Source organism: Accipiter gentilis, chromosome Z, assembly GCF_929443795.1.
Source record: "Accipiter gentilis chromosome Z, bAccGen1.1, whole genome shotgun sequence".
Classification (NCBI taxonomy): domain Eukaryota; kingdom Metazoa; phylum Chordata; class Aves; order Accipitriformes; family Accipitridae; genus Astur; species Astur gentilis.
The window spans coordinates 59,065,025-59,085,826 of NC_064919.1; the positions used below are offsets into that span (position 1 = coordinate 59,065,025).

General features: G+C 44.3%; 1 protein-coding gene across 2 annotated transcripts in view; it reads right to left on the reverse strand.

Moving 5' to 3' along the window:
* Positions 1-20,802, reverse strand: part of KANK1 (KN motif and ankyrin repeat domains 1) — a 122,269-nt gene that overhangs the window by 38,027 nt on the left and 63,440 nt on the right. For both annotated transcript variants that reach the window (XM_049796634.1, XM_049796633.1), the window contains exon 3: positions 13,606-13,722. In XM_049796634.1, coding sequence (XP_049652591.1) covers positions 13,606-13,642 — 37 coding nt within the window. In that variant the 5' untranslated portion in view covers positions 13,643-13,722. The remainder of the gene's footprint in view (positions 1-13,605; positions 13,723-20,802) is intronic.

Here is a 20,802-nt window from a genome sequence, read left to right on the forward strand (position 1 = left end):
TTTAGTTTTTCAGGAAATTAAGTCTGAAGCACACTTTCCTTTGCCTTAAAGGGAGTGCATATTCCTGACACATCAGCAGGCAGGGAGCCCAGAGGTTGCTACAGAGCATTTATTTATACTCATTTGGAATTTCCTGAGACAGTCCCAGCCCAGCAGCCAGCCCAGCACAGCGCCAGTGGTTTCCTTCATGGCACTTCACATGCTGCACGATGCCTCTTGCTCCCCAAGGGTTAAAATGCATTAAATGGACAGCAGGACAAAAGGAACCATCCCAAATGACACACTAAAAAGATAATTTTTTTTTGCCTCCGGTGAAGACAGATTTAATTCTCAAGAGGGAATTAAAATTTCAGGTCACTTCTCTTCCACCCGCTCTGCCTTCCTCCCCAAGCCCTTCACCCCCACCCCTCTCATTTCTCACTCCCACGTATGGACTGAGAGCACAGAAAGGTTCATTGATATAATTTGGGCAGAACAATTACCTCTGTTGTAACCACCACTGCTTGCAATTCTGCAAGCAATTCTGCTGTGTTACATTCAATCTCATTTTGTTTGCGCTTCTCAAATGCAGGTTATAATTTGAGGGATAAAAATAAAACTTTTAGTACAAAGTTACAGATACAAACAGTTTTCTTCTTTTCTGGAACACAGCCAAAATATACAAGATACCCTTCATGCTAGTACAAGCACTTTCAAAATGATGCACACATATATTTGATTTTTCCATATTCGATTTTCTTGTTTCCACTTAACACCAAGTATTAACTCAATTAAAGATAACTGGCATTCCAGATACAAAAAGGGTCACTTCTTAGCATCATAAAGGGACCCTCAAAGTCTCAGCTCCATCTCTCTTCACCTCTGCTTACAGCAACAGTTGCTGTAGTATAGCCAAACGAGGACTCCAGAAGTAGACGGGCAAGGGGACAGGCTAATTTAACAAGGATAACGGTCCTAAGACTTCACAGGACTAAAGGAAAAGTTTAATTACCATGCCTTTCATTCAGATTCCCAAGAACAGTTAAAAAGAAAGAAAAAAAGAGACATGAATTGTTAAAGTAATTTCCAAGATCACTGCAGATTGGAAGAATTGTGCTTCAAACAAAAGTGGGATCTTGTGCTGAAATGGCAGGAGGGAGGTCCAAGTCCTCCACAGCACCTTCAGCTAAAATGGCACAGACTTCTAATAAAAGTGTTTCCTGAACATGTCTAGTGGCTGCAGTGGTATTTAATATGAAGCAAAGTAATACTTAATAGTTACAGGCATTAGCTTTTGGACTATAAACTAGGTCCTGCCCTCTAGGTAATTGTACATTTATTTCCTTCACTTACAAGTCATTGATGCATACACTATAAAGCATGAGCTTGCAAAAAAAGTCTGAAGAAGGTTTCTAGATGTAGCCAACTTGTTACATCTATGGACCATGAAGGTACCGAATTTTATGTGAACTTGGTTTGGTTTGGTCTCCACTCTAATCACCCCATCCACAAAGAAAAGCAGCTCTCCATAAAAAAGCTTTGGGAACAGCTTCTAACCATGCTTTGAAGTTTCTCTTGAAAGACAGAAAAACTCTAGGGCAGCTGAAACCTGACCCATGCTTTCTGTTCTGGGAAGCAAAAGCAAAAATCCAGCCCTTTTAACTGCCTGGAGCCTGCAGTGCTTTGCTCTCGCTGCCCTTCAGGCCCGTCTTTCAACCTGCAAAGCGAACGACCAGCCAGGTGAGGACAAGCAGTGTCCAGCAGCACTGGGTGTTACCGGTGGGCATCTCTAGCTCCATCGCCGGGTTCTTCACACTGGGCAGGGGAGAACATGAAAATACCCATCCAGTTTTCTGCTGTGAAAAAAAAAAGTGACATCTGCGATAAAGTATGAGAATAGAAGGTATGACCAAAGCATCCTTCTCAAGAGTTAGGAGTCTGCTCAGAGGAAAAAAAAAAATCTCTAACTTTATATGATTTCATTTTTCTAAAAAAAGACAGCATGATATCCTGTTTAGAGAAGAACAAATTTTAGCAGTTCTCTCCACATGTTCCATCTGTTTATCATCATTACTCTGTGGTTTCAAGGGCTTGACATCTGAACAAGCTCTGCATCAAGTCACGCACCTTCAGTGGACTCATGTCAAAGCTCGGTCAACTCAGTGGGCTGAAAAAGACCTGCCATGAGTGCAAGGAATAACCCATAATGTGTATCAGCACTTTGTCCTTTGTCCAGCAAGTCAAATATGGAGGCACATGTCTGGGTTGTCACCAGTAAAACCTAAAGGCAAAGAGCACACGTGTATTTATTCTCTTGGCCTTTGAGACCATTATGGTGCCAAATAAACTCATTCAGCTACTGTTTACAGTAGAAACAAAACTGAGGTCAGAGCACAGCTCCCCTGTGACCAAAAAACCTGACTTGGTCTGCAGCAAAGCGAATGTAAGATTTGGTGTATGGGCAGCTATCCAGCTGGTAAATTCATATCTAAAGAGCAGGTTTTTTCACGCCCCTTTTTAAAACAAAAGGCAGAGAGGACACAATAGATCTGTGAAAGGCTATGGATGAAACTCAGCTCTTTAAAACACATGCCTCCAACAGACCATTTCCTCCGTACTGGAGTGGCTCTGCCTGGAAAGAATGAAAGACTCTGCCCAGCTGCAATGATCCAGTCCAGGGGAGCACAGAGCTTGGCCCAACACACCACAGCCAGGTTCCTACCCCAAAACCACAGCTGTTGCATTATGGTGAAGGTTGGATATGGGGTTCTTCCTTCTTTTATTTTGGTGGATTTTGTTTTGGGAGAGAGGGGTGGCATTGCTGTGGGTTTAGTTTTTTTCTTTATAGCCTTTCAGAATTTGGCAGCCAGTTTCCACAGAATCATTTAAAACCCGCTAACCATTCAGGTCAGACCAGAGACTGATCTCTACCCACCTTCTCCTCCCTAGCAGATGCCTCTGGAAGGGTGTAAGAAGAAAGCAAACATACACCAACATTTCTCCTCTTGGCTTCCAGAAACCTGTGACCCAGATACCTCCTGAGACAGGGGTGATCTGGGATGGGTTTTAAGTTACAGTGTCAAATGTGTGTTTTCAAAGGTGTAGCTGGGAGGTATTCAGTAACTCTTCAAAATGTCAAGACAGCAGCTGATGTGTTATTACTCTAAGGAGATCTACTGGTCAAGAGCCTGGAGTTAGTTATGGATGATTAACCTGACCCAATGACTACATAACACTCAAAACCTCCATATGAGAGACTTTGCACGCTACAGTTAGATCCCTCACTAGTTGGTATCTACCCACAGAGAGCACGCCACTGAAAAAGTGCCCCATATAATTGTTAAAGTGTCCACCTGGTTTAGCTTCCCACAGAATGAACTTCAACTGCTTGGTATTTTGTATGTCATAAGGCAAGTCATGATCTCTACTGTTCTCCCAACATAACTGCTTGGAAAAGCTTACGGTAATAAGTCTTGTTGTGGGAGCAAGCAGACCATTCAAGCCTTCAAATTTGGTGAACAATTTTTTTTCTTCTTCTTTTTTTGTATGGACGGTCAGGCATACTTGCTTGTTTCTATTCGGGTGTTAGAACTGCGTGAGCCAGCAACTCAGCTTGCAGCTCCCAGCAGGGCTTTATGGGTTAGCTTTGCTCTCCCATTTTGCAGAGACGAAAAGTGAATGACACTGAACCCGGACACAAGAGAAAGGAAAAATCCATGGCTGTAAAAGAAAGATATACAGTCTCAAATCTGGAAATACATGTACGGGCTTCTTATGCCACAGAAAAGGATGCAAAGTGAACTTCTGCCTGTTGGGAACTCAATGGAGGTAGCAGCCTAGTGACAATCTCCTCGTGCATTTGAAAAAAGCTGAGTCATTTGGGTCAAACGGTGGATCCTGCCAGTGTGGAAGGCATCCCGTGTCCTTCAGTCATCATCCCTCCACTTTCCCAGCTGAGCAGAGGCAAGGGGTGCAGGATGGAACTCACAGCTTTACCAGGGAGACCAAACAGGCTACAGTTTTAGGCATCTCTTTCCCACTTGGATCAAAACTCTGCAATCAAACACCATGGATTTCTAGTAACAATTACTAATCCAGAAATACTGCACTTCTACCCACAATAACATACTGATTATGCAAAAGGCTGAGGCGAGGAAAGTGCTACGCAAACTGGGGAAAAAAACAAGTGCCATGCATAACTAATGGGACCCACGGGCAAGACTTTGCATGTCCACTATTAATGTGTTTATCAGTTAAACAATAACTGATAAACAATATGTGTAGTACATTACGCAGCATCTGCATCAGAGAAGGACAGTAAAGCTGGAGTGGAGGAGGAGATGCTACACTCAGTTTTGCACAGAGATGTTTCTCACGCTGCTGTGGTCTTGCCTGTACCTGGTCTCTTGTCCTACAGGGATATGGGCTGAGATGGTTTGACTGAGCCACACACATGCTCGTAGAGTTGCACTGTAGCCTTAAAACTTTTCTCTGCAAAGGGAGAGGGAAGTAATTTTCCCAGAATCGTCAACAGTGCATTTTCCCCAGCACTGAAGATGGGTTGCGATGAAGCTGCTGAGCATTAAAGGCAGAGCAGCGGGCTGAGGAGGGTTGGATATCAGGGGCAAGGTACAGTCCCTGCGCTCCCCAGGGACTGCACCCACGGAGAAGTCCCTGCATGTCCTCAGGGAGAGCTAGGGTGAGACCAAGCACTGGAGAAAGGGGCCGGGAGGAATATCAGGGAACAAAAAGAAAAGGATGAGCATCCTGGATGGCAGACATGCTGTCTAAGAGCGGAGGAAGGGAACAGGACCATAACTAATGATGTCAAGGGAGAATGATGAAAGTCTAAAGGACGATGCAGTGGATGCACAGCCTTGTGAGCACATTCAAGTACTGGCAAGCTTAAAAGCAATGTGACAGCCATCTGTCTCCACACAGAAAAACATGAGGACAGGAGCAGAAGAGAACCATTCTAAAATACACTTTTTTTTTCTTTAACCCTTTAACTGAAGATATGGAAAAATGTATCTAAAATTTAAAAATCACAGCTTCTTCTGGAGGGAGGGGAGAGGGGGAGAAAGGGCTTAGCCATTGACTTCTTGAAGTGCAAAAACACTGTTGATCCTTGTAATCCCTTAAAACATGACCGCTCTGATCTTGCCTTTGTAATTCTATCATATGCAAATTCCAGTCCACTTTTTCAACCACAACGATGCATTTTATTGTATTTTCTTGCACTGTACTTTTTTTTTTTGAAAGGTGCACACTTCAGATTTACCAAGCAGCGTACACGAAGTGTTAAAACTTGACCTATTTGCTAGGATTAGACCTGAAATTCCAGTAATAGCAGCTAAGTTGCACAAGTGTTTTCTTTTTATTATTAGAACTTCTGCAACCCATACAACAGTGCTCCAGGCAGAAGAGTTAGTTGTGTGAAGAGAGAGTAGGGAAGGGGCTAGGCATACATCAACAAACATGCCCCTCAGCCATAACAGACTACTCCAGACCAGTGATGTCTGGTTTACATAGGGAGAACAATCTGTTCCCAATTACCAGTTAATTTGATCCTCACTCTAATCTGACCAAACCTTCAAACCCAGCTATTAAAAACAGTTTCCACCCCCTCCCTCCATCCCTCCCTCTCCTACTTTCAAACAAATACTGAAGGGCAATACAGAAATATCACAGACAGGTCCTGTGTCTTGAAGGAAAGCAACATATCGTTATGAAGAAAAAACATACAGGAATATATTCATAAAAAGAGAAGACAATAACAAAAAACAGTCATTACAGTGTGAGGTAACTAGGGAGGAGAGTCAAGCAAGAAAAAGAGATGGGCTGTGAGAGGGGGTAAGGGTCACATTACCTGCTTCTACAGGGAAGAAGGCTTTGCAAATGGGGAAGGATGGACTGAAAGCATGAAAGAATATGATGGGATCTCACACTCACCTACCTCTCTGAGTGTCTGAGCACTTAGTTTTGTCAAAAGTCTGTGTGAAGAGTCAAGTGAAGAAAAATCTCAGAAGACTGTACATAATGCAGGCTGAGTATATGCTACGAAGAGATTTAAAGAGTTAGAGAGATGGAGGAGGGGGAGAGCCCTATTTGGACCCAGCTGATCGGCTAACACCCCCAGACACTGCAAGCTGCAATCTGCATCCCACAGCGGAGGTCAACCATCGCTTTCAGCCAATATGGTAAGTGCAATTTCCGGATGAAATCAGAGTACGTAATGGGAGAAAGAAAGAGGAGGATGGCCACAAGCATGCTTCTGTCCCAAAGCTCAGAGCTGGTCACACGGGGACATCCTGGCAGGAATCTGTACTCTGCCACCAAGGGGAGTCGCGTTTCCAGAGGAAGGAAATGGAGATACAGCAGCAATGCCAACGTGGGCAGCCCGAGCGCTCCCTCAGCCCCTAAAACTGCTGTGAAAACATGATACGGGAAGGGCTGCCCTTCTGTCATCTCTAATCCAAAGCCTTACAAATGGCACGAAAGTGGGGGGAGGAAAGAGGTGGCCATTACAAGAAGCTTCACAAGGACTTCTGCTCCAGCAGTAACCCTTCTGCAAGGAACATGTCTAAATGCAGGCACTCGGTGTTCATGAACAGAAGACAACCAGCTGTAGTCAGGCTATTTCCATCCAAGCCATTTCCCTGAGGGGCCATATCCTTTTAAAAGCAACAAAATCCCCTCCCTTCCCACAGGGAGGAGATTCATACGCATTATTCATAAACTGCTTTCTGCAGAAGAATCTGGGAAGGGAATGAGGAATACTGTAGAACAATTTTGGGGAAAAATACACCCTTTTGGGTTAAATGGCCACAGGAAGATTTGCTGAGTTGTTTGTCTTGAGAGTGGGGGGAAGGAAGAAGATGGAGAGAGAATAATTGTTCAAGGCTGGAAAACGTTTATTCTTGGTGGTTTTCCTGTGATGCGTGCCTGCCCCACAACTGGTGCTTGCCCCTCACCCAGCCCCGCAGGCTCCACATGGGCACCTCTCGCCAGACTGCCACCAGATCAGTGCAAAGCTGTGACTTCCATCACAAGACCCTAGGGCTTTTATCACTGTTAATCACCACCAGTTCAGTGAGGTGCAGGGTATGGTAAACAGCAAGGCATGCCTCTTTAGTCCCTAGAGCATTATCGGCTTTCAAATACAAGCACTCTTAGCTGCCTCTGAGGGTGTAGAGGGCATGTATTTCCACAGGGAGCAGCAGCAGGCCACATGAGAAGGTCCAGGTGCTGCTCATGCGTGTGCATCTCAACAGCTCAGGCAAGGAAAGCATGCATTACTCCATGAGCAAGACTGTGTCAGAGAGGAATGAACACAGTCCTCTGTCTAGGTGAGATATAAGAAGCTTCTGGGCAGCTGCAGAAAATAATCTGTAACAAGACACAACTGCAGTAATCTCTGAACAAAAGAAAGACCAATTAAATCTGTTCCATTTCTCACGGGTGCTTTGTCCTTCTGCAGAGGACAAATGGACAAAGGACAAATCATGCATCTTATACGGCTTTGTGTCTTGGGCCATCTGCTTCCCACCACATCCAATTTCCATTTCTAAGGACTGGGCTATCTGGGCCAGACTCCTATGTCCTGAGCTCCTAATGACACTCTATTAGCTGCATCCTTTCTAACTTCTTACTGCCCCTTCCCTCTCCAGCAGATTCCAATATTAGGCCTGAGGGCATTCTTCAGGCAACAAATCATGTGTAGAAGATGCATGATCCCTGATCCTCTGTAGTCTGATAAAGGCCTCTGGGTTGGGCAAATGCAAGTCAGTGTCTTTTCAAGCTTTCTGTTGCAGCGACAAACACACCCTTGGATTGCAAGTATCAACTAGCAATTGCTGCAGAAAATAAGTATTAATTCAAGTAGAAAGTTGGCATTGGCTGTGAGATTGTGTGCTCCATCTCCAGCCACCTGTCATTAAGGCAGATCTGGCATCAGTAAGTGTACTGCAGCATATTGATGGAAATCCTTATACAGAGACAGCTGATGTGAAATCACTGGAGGTTCACTCACCCTTCACCCCACAGATTTCAGGGTCCCACCCTAGCTTGTTTTTAAATACTGGGCACCACCAGAGTGACTCACTAGATCACTCATGGGTGAGGCAGGAGCAGGATCCCAGTGACAGCCCTGCATGCCATCTACCCATCCAGAAAGCACAAGCACTACATGGCAATTCAGCAGGCTCTGCCGATGGCAGCAGTCTCCCACCAGCTGCCAAAGCACAGCTTCAGCATACACCTGTCCCCATTAACTCATGGTTAGTGGATGCAGGCTTGGAGCAGGGAGCATGGCAGGGGAGCAAGTCCAGGCCTAAACAGTCTCTCATCACACAGACCTGACGCAACCAAATTACCCTTGCTTGCATGGCTGATTCGATAAAAATACAGGCTCACCTGAACCCTGGTCATTTGCATCTGCTATGCTAAGCAAATGCAGCACATTTAAGGCTGCTAAGCTCAGAGTTTGGTGTGTCAGTAGCAGTGCGATGATACCTCGGTGACACCTACCCTGCAGGTAAGCAGTGGAGAGCGGCTGTCAGCTGGGGTCTTGTGGCTGGCACCCGCAATACTCAGGAGTAAAGGCTCTGTCGGACTGACTACTACCTAGCAATCAAACACTTCCAATTGCTAACTTCTTCACATCTGTAAGCTCCCATTTATTGACTGAGGGTCTGTAATGAAAACTGGTGGATATTCTGCTAAAATTAGTAATAGTGGGTAGTGTTCTTGTGCACAGCACTTTCTTCTCAGACTACACTTCAGATCATTAGGCTGGAAGTCATGCAAAACTCCATGCATATTGCTTAAGATTATATGCATCAGGAAAAACAAATCATAGGAGCGACTCTAACTCAAATGATCCAGTAACTGAAAGGAAAGTGTGTCTACAAATGTTCGTTAAGAGTTGTTACATTTCGGTGCAGAGGACATGTATGATAAAAACATTTGCTCTAAGCAAACGTGTGTTCTATTTATTGGCTTCAGTAAAAAGGGTTAATAAGTCAACAGGGGTTTTCATAACACTTTACAACAGTTGCTTAAGCATTTATATACCAGCAGATGGAAAACACATTTATTAAACATTTGCCCTTTGAGTCACGCTGACGTTAATATCTCAACATTAATTCAGGCAACAGCCTCTTGTAATGGCCTCATTCTCCGACCAACTACTGCATAGTTATAACTTCACTTAGCAGTCAAAAACACTGCTCAGATACAAAGAAAATCTAACCAGAGGCCCACGGGGTGCTGCGGAGTGACTGTGCATATATAAAATAACCAGAGGGACACCAGGCAGCTGCAGGAGAACCACAGCTCCAACACGGTTTGTATCTGCCATCAAACCACCTGCGGTCCCACAGCCCCTGGCGTGCTCTCCAGAGCCGAGGTGGATGCCCAGGTCTGCTGGGGGTGACATCTCCCGGTCCTGGGGGGCTGAAAGTGAAAGGAGTAAACTGGGAGCAAAGACACTTGATGCCTGCACATTGGCTATTACAGCAGCGGTTCCTTGCTTTACAGGTGCAAGAAGACCAACAGTAAAAACGATGGTGAGTTGCTACAATGCCACTGCTTTAAGAACTGTGTAGGAATCTGAAGGAGGAGGTAAAGCATATAGTGGAGTTAAACACGCAGGGAAATAGTTCAAACGAATCCATATAAGATGTAGTGCTCCTGGAAGTAGAAGCATGCTAAAAGTGGGATGGGAAGGCATGAAAACGCAAACCCTTAAATAAGAGTGAGGGGGAAGACACAGACAGAAGGGAGAAGGAGAAAGGATCAGGGAAATCTCAGGCACCGTGTACAGAAAACAATACACCTTTGCTTTACAGCAAAGTAAAGAAAGGGTTTGTGCGACAGCCTTGCTATACTGACCCCTGCAGCCCGTCTCACTCGGGAAACCTGGAAAAGCTTTTCTTCCCTTAAAACACTTTTTTATGTCCCTGTTAAAAGAGATGACTGGCAATTCTGTGGTCTCTGAATACAGAGCATGAGGTACTTAGGGAAATCAAATAAAACAGATACAAATACAGTTTTTAATCCTTTATATTTTTTAATCAGTCTCATATTTCTTTTGCTGCTTCCTTGTTTTCTACATCAGAGTAAGTGGAACTGGGCTGGAATTTCACATCATTCACTGCCTTTCAGACCATGTGTTTTCAAAAGAAAGTTTCAGCAAATTAGGTATTGGTGAACAGAATGAAAATCCAGCCAGAAGTATTTCCAAACTGCTCGCTAAATTTTAGGCTGGTGTGCGCTAGGTTTTTGTAGCTGACTGGAGGACCTTTCTACAGATACCACTACAGAAATGTTTGCAGAGCCTCATTAAATAGATGATTTATGCATCAGTCCTAGCAAGCACAGAAGCTAACAATTACTGGAAGTTTCACCCAGCGGTTAATGGAGACAATAATACTATTTCAAGAAACAATCACCTCTTTTTTTTTTTTTCTTGTACTGTGCAAAGAGAAATTAATTTGTGTCATGCACCAAACCAACTCCAGCTTCCCAATAGCTCTCTACAGATGCAGGGTACTTCCAGCTCCTGCTGCAGGTCCCTGGATGAGTGCACAACACGCTTTGGACTTAACCCTGCTGAGTTTACTAGACTGAGCAGTATGCTCGCATGCCACCGGGGCAGACAGACTTGAAATGTCAAACAGTTGTGACTACCCAGCACCCAACTGATAAAATAAAACAATTTTTTCTGCAAGCACCGATTATCTATCACTAGTGTTAGAGAGACTTCAGCTATTTTCTGAGCAGATGACACAACTTTGACAGACCCTAATCCAAAATCGGAACCAAGCCTCAAGCCAACTTCCAAAATGTATGAAGATGAACAAATAAGCTTGCAGCTCACAGAAATACAGTTCACTACAAGACCTCTGTGCAATGAAACTGGTAACAGAGCGATAAAACTTTAAGTCAGCAGCAAACAAAACTATTGACAAACAGTACTGAAGTCTAAATCACAGTCTCTGTTATTTATTCGCCACATTTAAAGTTCATATCTTTACCAAGATATGCAAGAGGCACAGAAATTTATCATAGGTGCTTTCATGATAAAGTCATCACTTGCTTTGGAGCTTATCTCGCATACACATTCACTGAAAATATTTACAGCAAATGTACCTCCCATAAACATCCTAAAAAAAAAATATATCTCTATACAAATGCAAAACAGCATGATCCTTTCCTGGAAACAAGTTCCAAATTCAAGCATTCCTCTACAGATTTTATCTGTAGCAGTAGTCCATATAGGCTTGTATACTGAAAAAATTTACCAAAATGGCACATAGGCATAATCACTTAACAGTGCAAGTACTCACATTCTCGAGTTAACCAAAGCAAACCACTGCTCCTTAGTCACCTTGTACTTGAATGCAGCTGAACTGTGTGGTCAAACTTGCCAAAATATTCAAGTAACATAAACGCAGCTTAGCAGTCCATAACAAGTCTTTCTAGTTCTTTTTCCTGTTGCTGATTGATTCAGAGGGTGCAGAAACACCACCCCTGAAGTTTGTCTTTCCACTCTTAGAGCTCCTTGCAATTAAGAAACTTGCTTCAATACCTCCAACGCCCAAATCAGTTCCTGCTCATCCAAAGGCATTCTCTCCCAGGCAGCAGGGCAGGATAACAAATCACAGGTATTTGCAGCCCAATACTCTGTCCATTATGAACTGCTGAGGATTTGGAGACACGGGCATACATAGCTGCATGTCAGAACGCCAGCCTCAAGGGTTTGCAAAGCCAACAAGTCCTGACAGTCTCTGTAAAATGTTGTCCAATTTAGTTTTGAATTAAATACTTGCAATTCATTATAGCGTCTTTCTACGAATAAGGGAACAAACAGCTTCTACCCTGCAAGAAGCCTTGTTTGCATAACAATCCTGAAACTAAAGCTTCATCTTGCATTAACAGATCCCCAGTACAAGCATTTAGCTTGTTTTAGACTTACACATCAGCCTACCAACTTTTTCAATAGACAATTCTACTTCTACTGCGGGGGGGGGGGAAGGGGGGGGATTTGTAAACCTATCAGTAACACTCCATGAACAATTTTTCTTTCCTTGTAAGCAGAGGGAATTGTTCTGCATGACTTAAGTTAAACGTGTACTACTAAAAAAAGTCAAGTTTTGGAGGTTTTTAGGCAGTAAACAGCTACAGTTCAGTCAGACAGCAGAGGTTTTGAAGTCTGCCTTCTCAAAAGGATTACAAAAGGTTACAAAAGGATATAGTTTCTTTCTTGGAGAATATACTTCTAACTGTATAAGGGAGGGAGGACAAAATATCCTTTTTCAGCAGTCTGAGGATTTAACAACATTGGTAGATTTAACCTTAAATCACCAACAAATAATAGTCACTCCAATGTCTTCATGTAACTTCCACTAACCTTTAAAAAAAGACTTCTTGTTTTGCATAAATTGCAGATAATGACACCCCATATTTCTAATTTCCTGCACACAAAATGCTTTAATCCCTTGCACTAATTAGAACAATTCTACAGGGAGCACAGTGAGTAATTTAGGATGTTTCCATACCAGAACATACTTTCAAAGGAGGTTGGTGCTAAAATCCACCAGATAACCCAATTCTCTGTATGTGTTTGTCATGATCTGGCAAGTAGCATTTGAACATGAGTGCATGAGCCTTAGGGCAGAAAAAAAAAGGCTGAAATTTCTGTTTACATGGACAACAAAAAAGATACTTCATGTTCCTTCCCAGGATATTCAGAGTGCTCCCAGCCACCCCAGCCTTCATTGATAAATCCATTTCCCATCATACCTACATTAGGAGGTCTCAAAAGAGCACCCACAAGCTCCTACCACGCACTTGAAATTTTCCATATAATCCCACTGTAGCAGCCTCAGCTTTTAGTGGGCTGAAGCTATGTTTGCGCAGTGATCAGGAGAACGGGAAAATATTGACACAACCAGAGAAGGAACACTGCTGCTGTGCTGTTACCAATCGTTCTGTAATCTCTGCCCCCTCCTGACCCATCAGTCCTCCTCAGCAACCTTTGAACATGCCAAGCGATCTGTTTCAAAGAGTATCACCCAACCAAAATAGACATCTCAGGAGCTTCTTAAAATAACGAAAAAGTGAAATGAACTGAACGCCTCCTCTTGATGTTGCTTGAGAAATGCTTTTATGTTTTGCTAAGAAGCAAGTAACAAAAATCAGCCTGACCAGTAAGGGTGACCAGGAAGGGCTGGGGATTTGACATTTAAGAGCTGGTTAATGTCGCAAGTTAATTACAGACACAGCATAATAACCACATGACTTTTTGCAGCAAAGCCCTAGGCCTCTCAGAGTCTGGTGTAAGCCAGTGTAGGTCCTTCAAAGCAGAGAGTGCTGCATGCTGAACAACTGAATGCCAGCCCTTACATCTTTGCAAACAACTTTCCACACTTCAGATATGTAAAAGGTTATCAGGGATGGTAGTGGGGGAACAGACAGGCTCTGATCTACCAGGAAATTAGTTTTCAGTATTTAGTTTAGCTGTGGCTACTTCCCTTTTGTGCTACTTCTACAATTTAAGAAATAAGTTTTTTTTAAAAAAATTAATAATCCAAAGGGGGAAAAGCGTTCCCAATTAGTTACCTGTAGCACTGCCGTTAGTATTTGCCGAGTAGGCCATGTTTGCTCAGTGACACATCCAGAGCTAGGCTGTTAGGTGTCATGCAAATGCCATGCATCAAGTCCAACCAGACATGCAACCTGGAACAGACAAGAGAAAGGCAGTTAAAAATGTACACTTTTAAGAAGTTAGGTACATTAAGCAGTAGGCATTTCTAAGTGTTTAAAGTCTCATCTTCACTGCAAACTTCACCATAGCAGAAACTTAATATCCCTCTTCATCAGCGTCCTAGCTATCTTAAAACTCACAGCCATCCTGGCATCTGAATTTGAATTGTGGCTCTCCGACAACCTCCAAGGAGGACCACTGCTCCGGATCTGTCCTCAGTGAGGATGTAACCAGCTGAATTTGCACTTGGCCTTGGTTTTTTTTGGCATTCCCTCAGCTTTTTTGCAGTTTGTCCCTAGCCTCCCTTGTAACCACAGCAGCTTCCTTGCATTTGCTGGCACGCACGTGAAGTTTTAGACTGCCCAACGGTTAACACAGGCAGGGTTAGAGGATTTCTAGGTGAAGAGCACCTACAGAAGAGCTGTACCTGTGCGCAGGGGACCGGCCACGATGTCTGAGCTCAGCTGTCCCCCGAAGCAGGCGAGGGCAGAAGGAGCCCACGGCAGACACAGCCAAAGCCAGCACGTGCATCCCCACCGCCCGACAAACCCGGCGGCCGACAGCTGCTGCGTGGAAGCCTGTGGCGTGGGGGGACTGCAGCGGGCACGGACCCTGGCTGGGATGGCGCACAGCTGACCGCAAGACCTGTCCCCCGCAGGTCCCAGCGGCGACCGGTTTTCTGGGTGTGAGGTTTTCTTTCAACCCGCATGTGGCAGATTCAAGGCAGAAGCAGTGCTTGCCTGAGGCTCAGGCTGCGGGTGCAGAAAAAGGGTGCTGTCGCCCTGGGCGGGTGGCTGCTGACCAGAAGCCAAGTGAGAGGCAGAGGCAACACCGGCAGCAGTTTTGTGGGTAGCTGGCTGCTGGCCGGCTCTGCAAAGCCAGCCTTGCTGGCTCTGCAACGGGGCTCCTGGTCCTCCTTCCCTGCCCACCGTGGGGGCAGCCTGAGCACAGCCCTCATCCTCAGAGCAACTGAGATTCGACTCCTCCGGGGCTGCAGAGATGCCTCCTCTTGGCTCTGCTTCAAGTTTTCTACAATCCAAACAGCATTTCGTTTTGTTGACTCAGATAGGTGGAGCTTAGGCACACGAAGAATACGCTGCTTCGCCGACCCCGGTCTGACTTAGGCTGACAGCTCCCCCACAAACCGGTCACATTTTTCCAGTTATATTCAATTTGGCTCTGACAGTACACGCGTGGAAGTATTTAAAGCTAAGCAGATTAGCAAAGGAAAAGAAAATCCAGAAATGAACTAGTGCAAGAACCACGCGAATCTGAGTCAAAGGTATACTGACTGACAGAGAAGCTGGCTGTCTCTTAAAACTGACAGAACTCCATCACACAGGCTAATAATATAGCTTAGTTTCCCCCTTCAAGGAACACAAGCACAATCACTTTATTTTTAGTATAATCCTGACATCAATTTTCCAAGAGTGCAGAAAGATCTCCATTGCAACAACTCCTCCCCAAGCTCTGTCATATACGCTTAAATTTATGATCTCTTGTTGAACGGAGGGCAGGACATGAAGCTGTCACACAGACTACAAGCAAAAGGCTACAAACAAGAAAAAGCAGGCATCCAACACAGACCATGACACAGAGAGGCCTATCACAAGATTACAGACATAACAATAATTACCAGATTTCCAATACAATGAAGCATGGCCAAAAAAAATAAAAAAAAAAAAAAAAAAAAAAAAGAAGAGCATGCTGCTGGCTGAGTTTGCAGCCAGAACTGAAGTTTGAAATCTGTGAGCCTTTAGGAAAATATTACCTACTTCCTCTCAAAGGGAGTAATTTTAAAGCATCACTCCCATCTCTGTCATTGCCATCAGGATATAAAGTCATGCTTTAAGTTCAAGAAGTGCCATTTTTTTCTGAGTCATAACAAATACTTACGGAAAAATTACCATCTGTCTCTGTGTTAAGTTTCTCAGGACAGCCACTGTCTCAGGGCAGGCTGCACTTAGTGGGACATCAGACGCTACCAGCAGCGCACCCAAGGGTAAACAGGGCTGAATTAATTCTAATTTGTTCAGCACAGTCCTGTGCTTCTCACCAGCACTGTAACAGGTGTGCTTCCTTGCTTTCACTGTATACGTTTATTGCACACTGCTGCGGCAGAAGTCTCACACCACTGTAAACCTAACCAACGAAGCACGGTAAAATACACACGCTGTCTAACGTAGGCCTTGCTTTATCAGGCTACTCATGTTCTGCCAGTCTGCAGCTCCCTCTCCCACTAGAAGCAAAGAAAGCTCAAGGGAGGCTGCTCAGGAAACCTGACACAAGATTTGCATCCACCTGGCCAAAGTCCTCCAGGGTCCTGTCTCAGCGCTTCTGCAGGGCTGGCTGGATGTTAGCTAGCTCCCTCAGCTTGCTTGGCCCAGGCCACCAGCTGCACCGCCACTAGTGCTTGTACAAGGGGAGACGTGAGAGGATGCACCCAGGGATGGGGACGGGTGGGAGAGGGCCCTCTGGGAGAAACACCTCTTTCTTTTAGGTGCAACGCAGTCCCAAGTGAGAGCGGGTCAACCACAGAAGTAAGCCCCAACTTGAAACCCATGCTGTGGCGTGCCTGCGAACGCGTCATGGGTTTACATGTAAAATCTGTTAAGCTTCATCCTATCAGTTTCAAAAACACTGGTCACCATCGTGAGCACAGATGAGGAGAGCTTCCTAATAGCGAGAAGCAAATGCAAAGCCAAAACAGGGCCTCAGGTCTACATTTTGTTGTGGCTTAAAAAGATGTAATTGACCTGGTACAAACTCCCTTCTGGGTACACTTCTATTCGTTTCAAAGCTGTGCAGGCTTAAGTACCTGCATTAAGCAACAAACTCACCTTTACTTAAAACAGTGATGCTTCTGAGCTTAAATGAGGATTAATAAAATAATTTAGGAAGCAAATTCAGTCCAACAGATAGGAGAAAAAAAAAAAAAAAAAAAAAAAAGACAAAAACGTAGGGTCTAATAATTCACTACCTAAGATTAAGTGGAAGAATGGGTTCCTTTCTTTTTTTTTTTAGATGAAATTTAATTGCCGCTGACAACCTGCCTATTAAACAGCTCTTAAAGTATGGCAGAAATCTGATCTAGCTCAGCAGACTCATGGAGGAAGGGAATTCATACTGCTCTGAGCCACAACAATACATCAGGAACTGAATTTCTGAAACTGCACCAACACGTACATGGACCATTTTTACAAATGTATTGCATGGCATTCCCCAGCAACACACATCCCAATAGCTGCACTTTGACAGAAGTCTCTTGTGGGCAAGGCGCAGGACGACACCGGAGGCCAGCTAGAATACACAGAGAAGGAAAACTTAGCCTGGTCTACAGCAAAGCTTGTTCTCCAGTACAGACATCTTACAAAAGAAAATGAGTAGAGGAGCTTATATATTCCATTCCCAACTCTTCAACTTTCTGCCCATGTGTTTTTACATGCTCACCCCATGCCTGCCTGTGAATGCTGTGATTTACAGACCCTAGGGCAAATGCAAAACAAGCAGAGACTAGCTACATGAAGTGTTATTGCTCAATGAAGCAGTTGTTTAAAGTGTTTTGAATTAGATATTCAAACTCTCTTCTGCCCTGAGGTTCAACAGCAGAAACCTTAAACACACATGATCCTCAGTTTCTACAAACTATCACGACACCCCAGCTTTTACAGGTTTTTCCAGAATGGTGATTCTTTAAGCAGAACATAAAGCCTATGTCCTAATCCTGTCCTAATCACAGGGGACAAGAACCTTGCTCCTCCTTTGTGCTGCATCTTGTCAGGACACCTACACCTATGCTAGCACTTCTGCACCAGAAATATCTGAGAAATATATACATCAGTTCTGGCATCCACACAGCAAAGCTGTAGACGCAAGAGGTGCAGACCAGACCTTGCAGAAAATCCAGGCTCCCGCTTTAGTCTGATGTTTGCAAGAGACATTTAAGACAGAAAACAGCTGAGGTTTTATATAAGAGTTGTTGAAGAATGGCATGTTGGCAACACAGTAATTAGAAGAGAAATATAAATCAGCTCTTAACCCAGAAAAGCAATGATGAGTTCTCCTGTCCAGGGTCCGCATTCACATGTGGGAAATGGTGATGAACATACAATTCTTTGTGGGATTCAAGAAGACAGGCCTTGGCTTCCCAGGCAAAGGGGTTTTAGGCTAAGTAGATATGCATCTAACTTTTCTTTTTCTCATGCCACGCACAGACTGTTAAGAGTAAATGGTCACATCAACCACTCAAGCTCCAGATCTGCAGATATCTTGAACTACTCACAGGGTGAGTGTGGCTGAGGTACTAAGATGCTGTTAAGATCTGGACTAAAAGTGGGAGCATTGTGGGGCAGAGCTGTGCAGGATTCAAAGGTACCGGCTCCCAATTGTTCAGACGGATGCAGTCAGAGGATGGTCTCAGAAGGGAAACAAGCTCTGCAATCCTGTCCAGCAAGTGCAAAGCAGCGATGAAGTAGGCCTGGGATAGAGGGGTTTGACAGAGCAAGTCAACCCACGAGGTACAACACTCGAGGAAGAACTGGTACTGCTCCATTCCTGTTACACATCACTGCAACAAGACTTCTGCCTGACACTTCCCTCTCACTTGTGGGTCGTCCCAGCAGTAGAACTCGCCCAGTTTCATTCTGCAAGATACTGATAACATTTGCAAACAAGAGGCAAGATACATGCAAAACCCATCTAAAGACACCGATGGTAATTTCTCCAGCTGCAAGAAGAAATTGGCACTGGAAATCCCTCCTCCTGCTCAGCTGGAGGGGCAAGCGCTTTCCAAAGTTGTGTGGCTCTACAGGAAACAGGAATGTCTGCAACATACTTTGAGTCCTCAACCAAATATGCCAGGTGCAATTTAAATGAAGCAAGGGCTGAAGCCAGCAACAGCAAAAGGGAAAGTATGTGGGGAGTTGCTCTGTGGTTGGTATCTACCCAGGGAGAATGACTGTGTATCTCACCGATATTTTCTTTTCAATCTTACCCCTACTGTGGTTGTGTTCTTCTTATCCATATGTTTATAAAAACAGGTGGCCAATAAACTGAGAAGCAAAGTTTGTAAAGGAGAAATAATTTTTTTGTTTGTTTTTTTATAATTAAAAACCAAGTAAGAATGTAAGCATATGAGGATTTTTTTCAGGTCAGACACAAAGCAGTCAACTTTGAGATAAGGGAAAACTGTGAACGATTTTAAATTTCACTTACTTATTTAATCATGTAACAATTCACCCATTCACATACTTTCTAGAGCAAGCGTCTTTTTCATGTTGCATCCAAATCACAAACAAAACTATTCAAGTTCAGTTGCTGCTCAAGTCTCACTAACTGAACAAAATAAGTCACTAGCACAGGCTGTTTGCCTAGGCCACCCTAAAATGCAAAAGTAAAAATTCCCCAGGACCAGTGTTTCCTGCAGCCTCTCTCAGGCAGCAGGCTGTTGTGACTCAGCCTTCTCCATCAACAGAGATGATTCTTACTATATGCAATATGACAGGCAATTTATTTTGGACTGTCTTTAAGCAGGCAACCAAAAAAAGCCACCTCTCACTATGTATGGTTTTTTTCTGCAGGATCTGCAGTATGATGGGAGCAAAAGAAGCCTTGTAAATCCTTTCAACAGGAGAGTTAATTAACAAGATATGGCTATGGTCAGCAGGAATTTACCTGCCTGCCTTCCTCACTCCCTCCACTTATGGCATTGGCCTGTAAAAGGTCTCTCTTTGCAGCAGAGCTCCAGGCAAAAGCTGAGCTAAGCTCTGTTAAGAAGAGAGTGATGGCTCAGAAACTTTGGGACCTGAGTCAGCAAGCTGAAGAAAAGAACAGTCAGAGTGCTCCCAGCCAGGGCACGTGCTTGTGCTTCCCTTCTGCCACAAAACAAAAAAAATCAGACCCGATTCTGAGCTGCCTTGCTTTTGAACCACGAACTCCCAACTACTGCAATGCCAGGCTCTAATTCTGGAATGTCCTAAACTTTCTCCCCGCCCACCCCCCACCCCCCAGCAGACTTGCATTAAGCTGTCTGCCTCCCTTGTTATTTCTGCAAGCAGAGAATAAGTGTACAAACTTCAGTAACATAAGGATCTGAGGGGTTTTCTTCTGCATACTTGAAAATGGTCTCCTCCTCATCTCCTGAGCTGAGCGTCTACAAAGCTTCTACTTCACTCTCCCAAGCCACCTACTGCACAGGAGCTGGGATCTACAGGGCAGCTTTCAGTATGGCAAATGCCTCAGAAAATGGACATATGAGAAAGTCTTTCAAAGGCATTGGATCCTTCCACCTACCCTAAATAACCCAGCAATTTTCTGATCTTCCCCCAGTGTTGCTTTGTCACGTTTGTTAGTGATGACAGCAATGCTCTACCACCAGCTGTTGGGTTTTAGTTTCCCTTCATATGGAGTTATCCCAAGCGGGTCTGGAGTATCCAGAAAAGAAATCAGCTGTTCTGCACAAGCCACTCATTGATTTGCTGGTACCAAGCAACAAGGGAAGGATTTCAAAATACTACCCAGCAGCCACAAACATAACAAGCACCCTGTGGAGCCAGACAAATGGTCCATCTAGACTATCTTGTTTTCAGTAGTGGCAACAAGAGATACTATTTAAGGAGAGTACACGTGCGTGATGATGAGACCATGCTTCTGTGCTGTCCCAGCACCAACAATGATTGGATTGTGAATATCTAAAGGTATATCCTTACTCTGTCATTTTAATATCCGCATTAAGTCACCTGTGAATTTGACTAGCCCCTTTCTGACCCTGCTGATGCCACCTGCCTCTGCTGCCTCATGGGGCACGAAGTCCCAGGCTGTCACCACGCACTGTGTACTTCTTTCTTGTTTTAAACTGACGTCCTACAAATTTTACTGAGTGCCACCAAATCTTGCATTGCAGGGCTTGGTGAACATCAGTGCAGATTCAGCTTACCCACACCCTTCGTGATTTTATAAACTTCAGTCTTCGCTCCCAGTTCATATGGCAACTCCATCCACAGATCATTTTACTTGCCCTATTTGTATGTACCCTTTCATGTGTATTCACCATG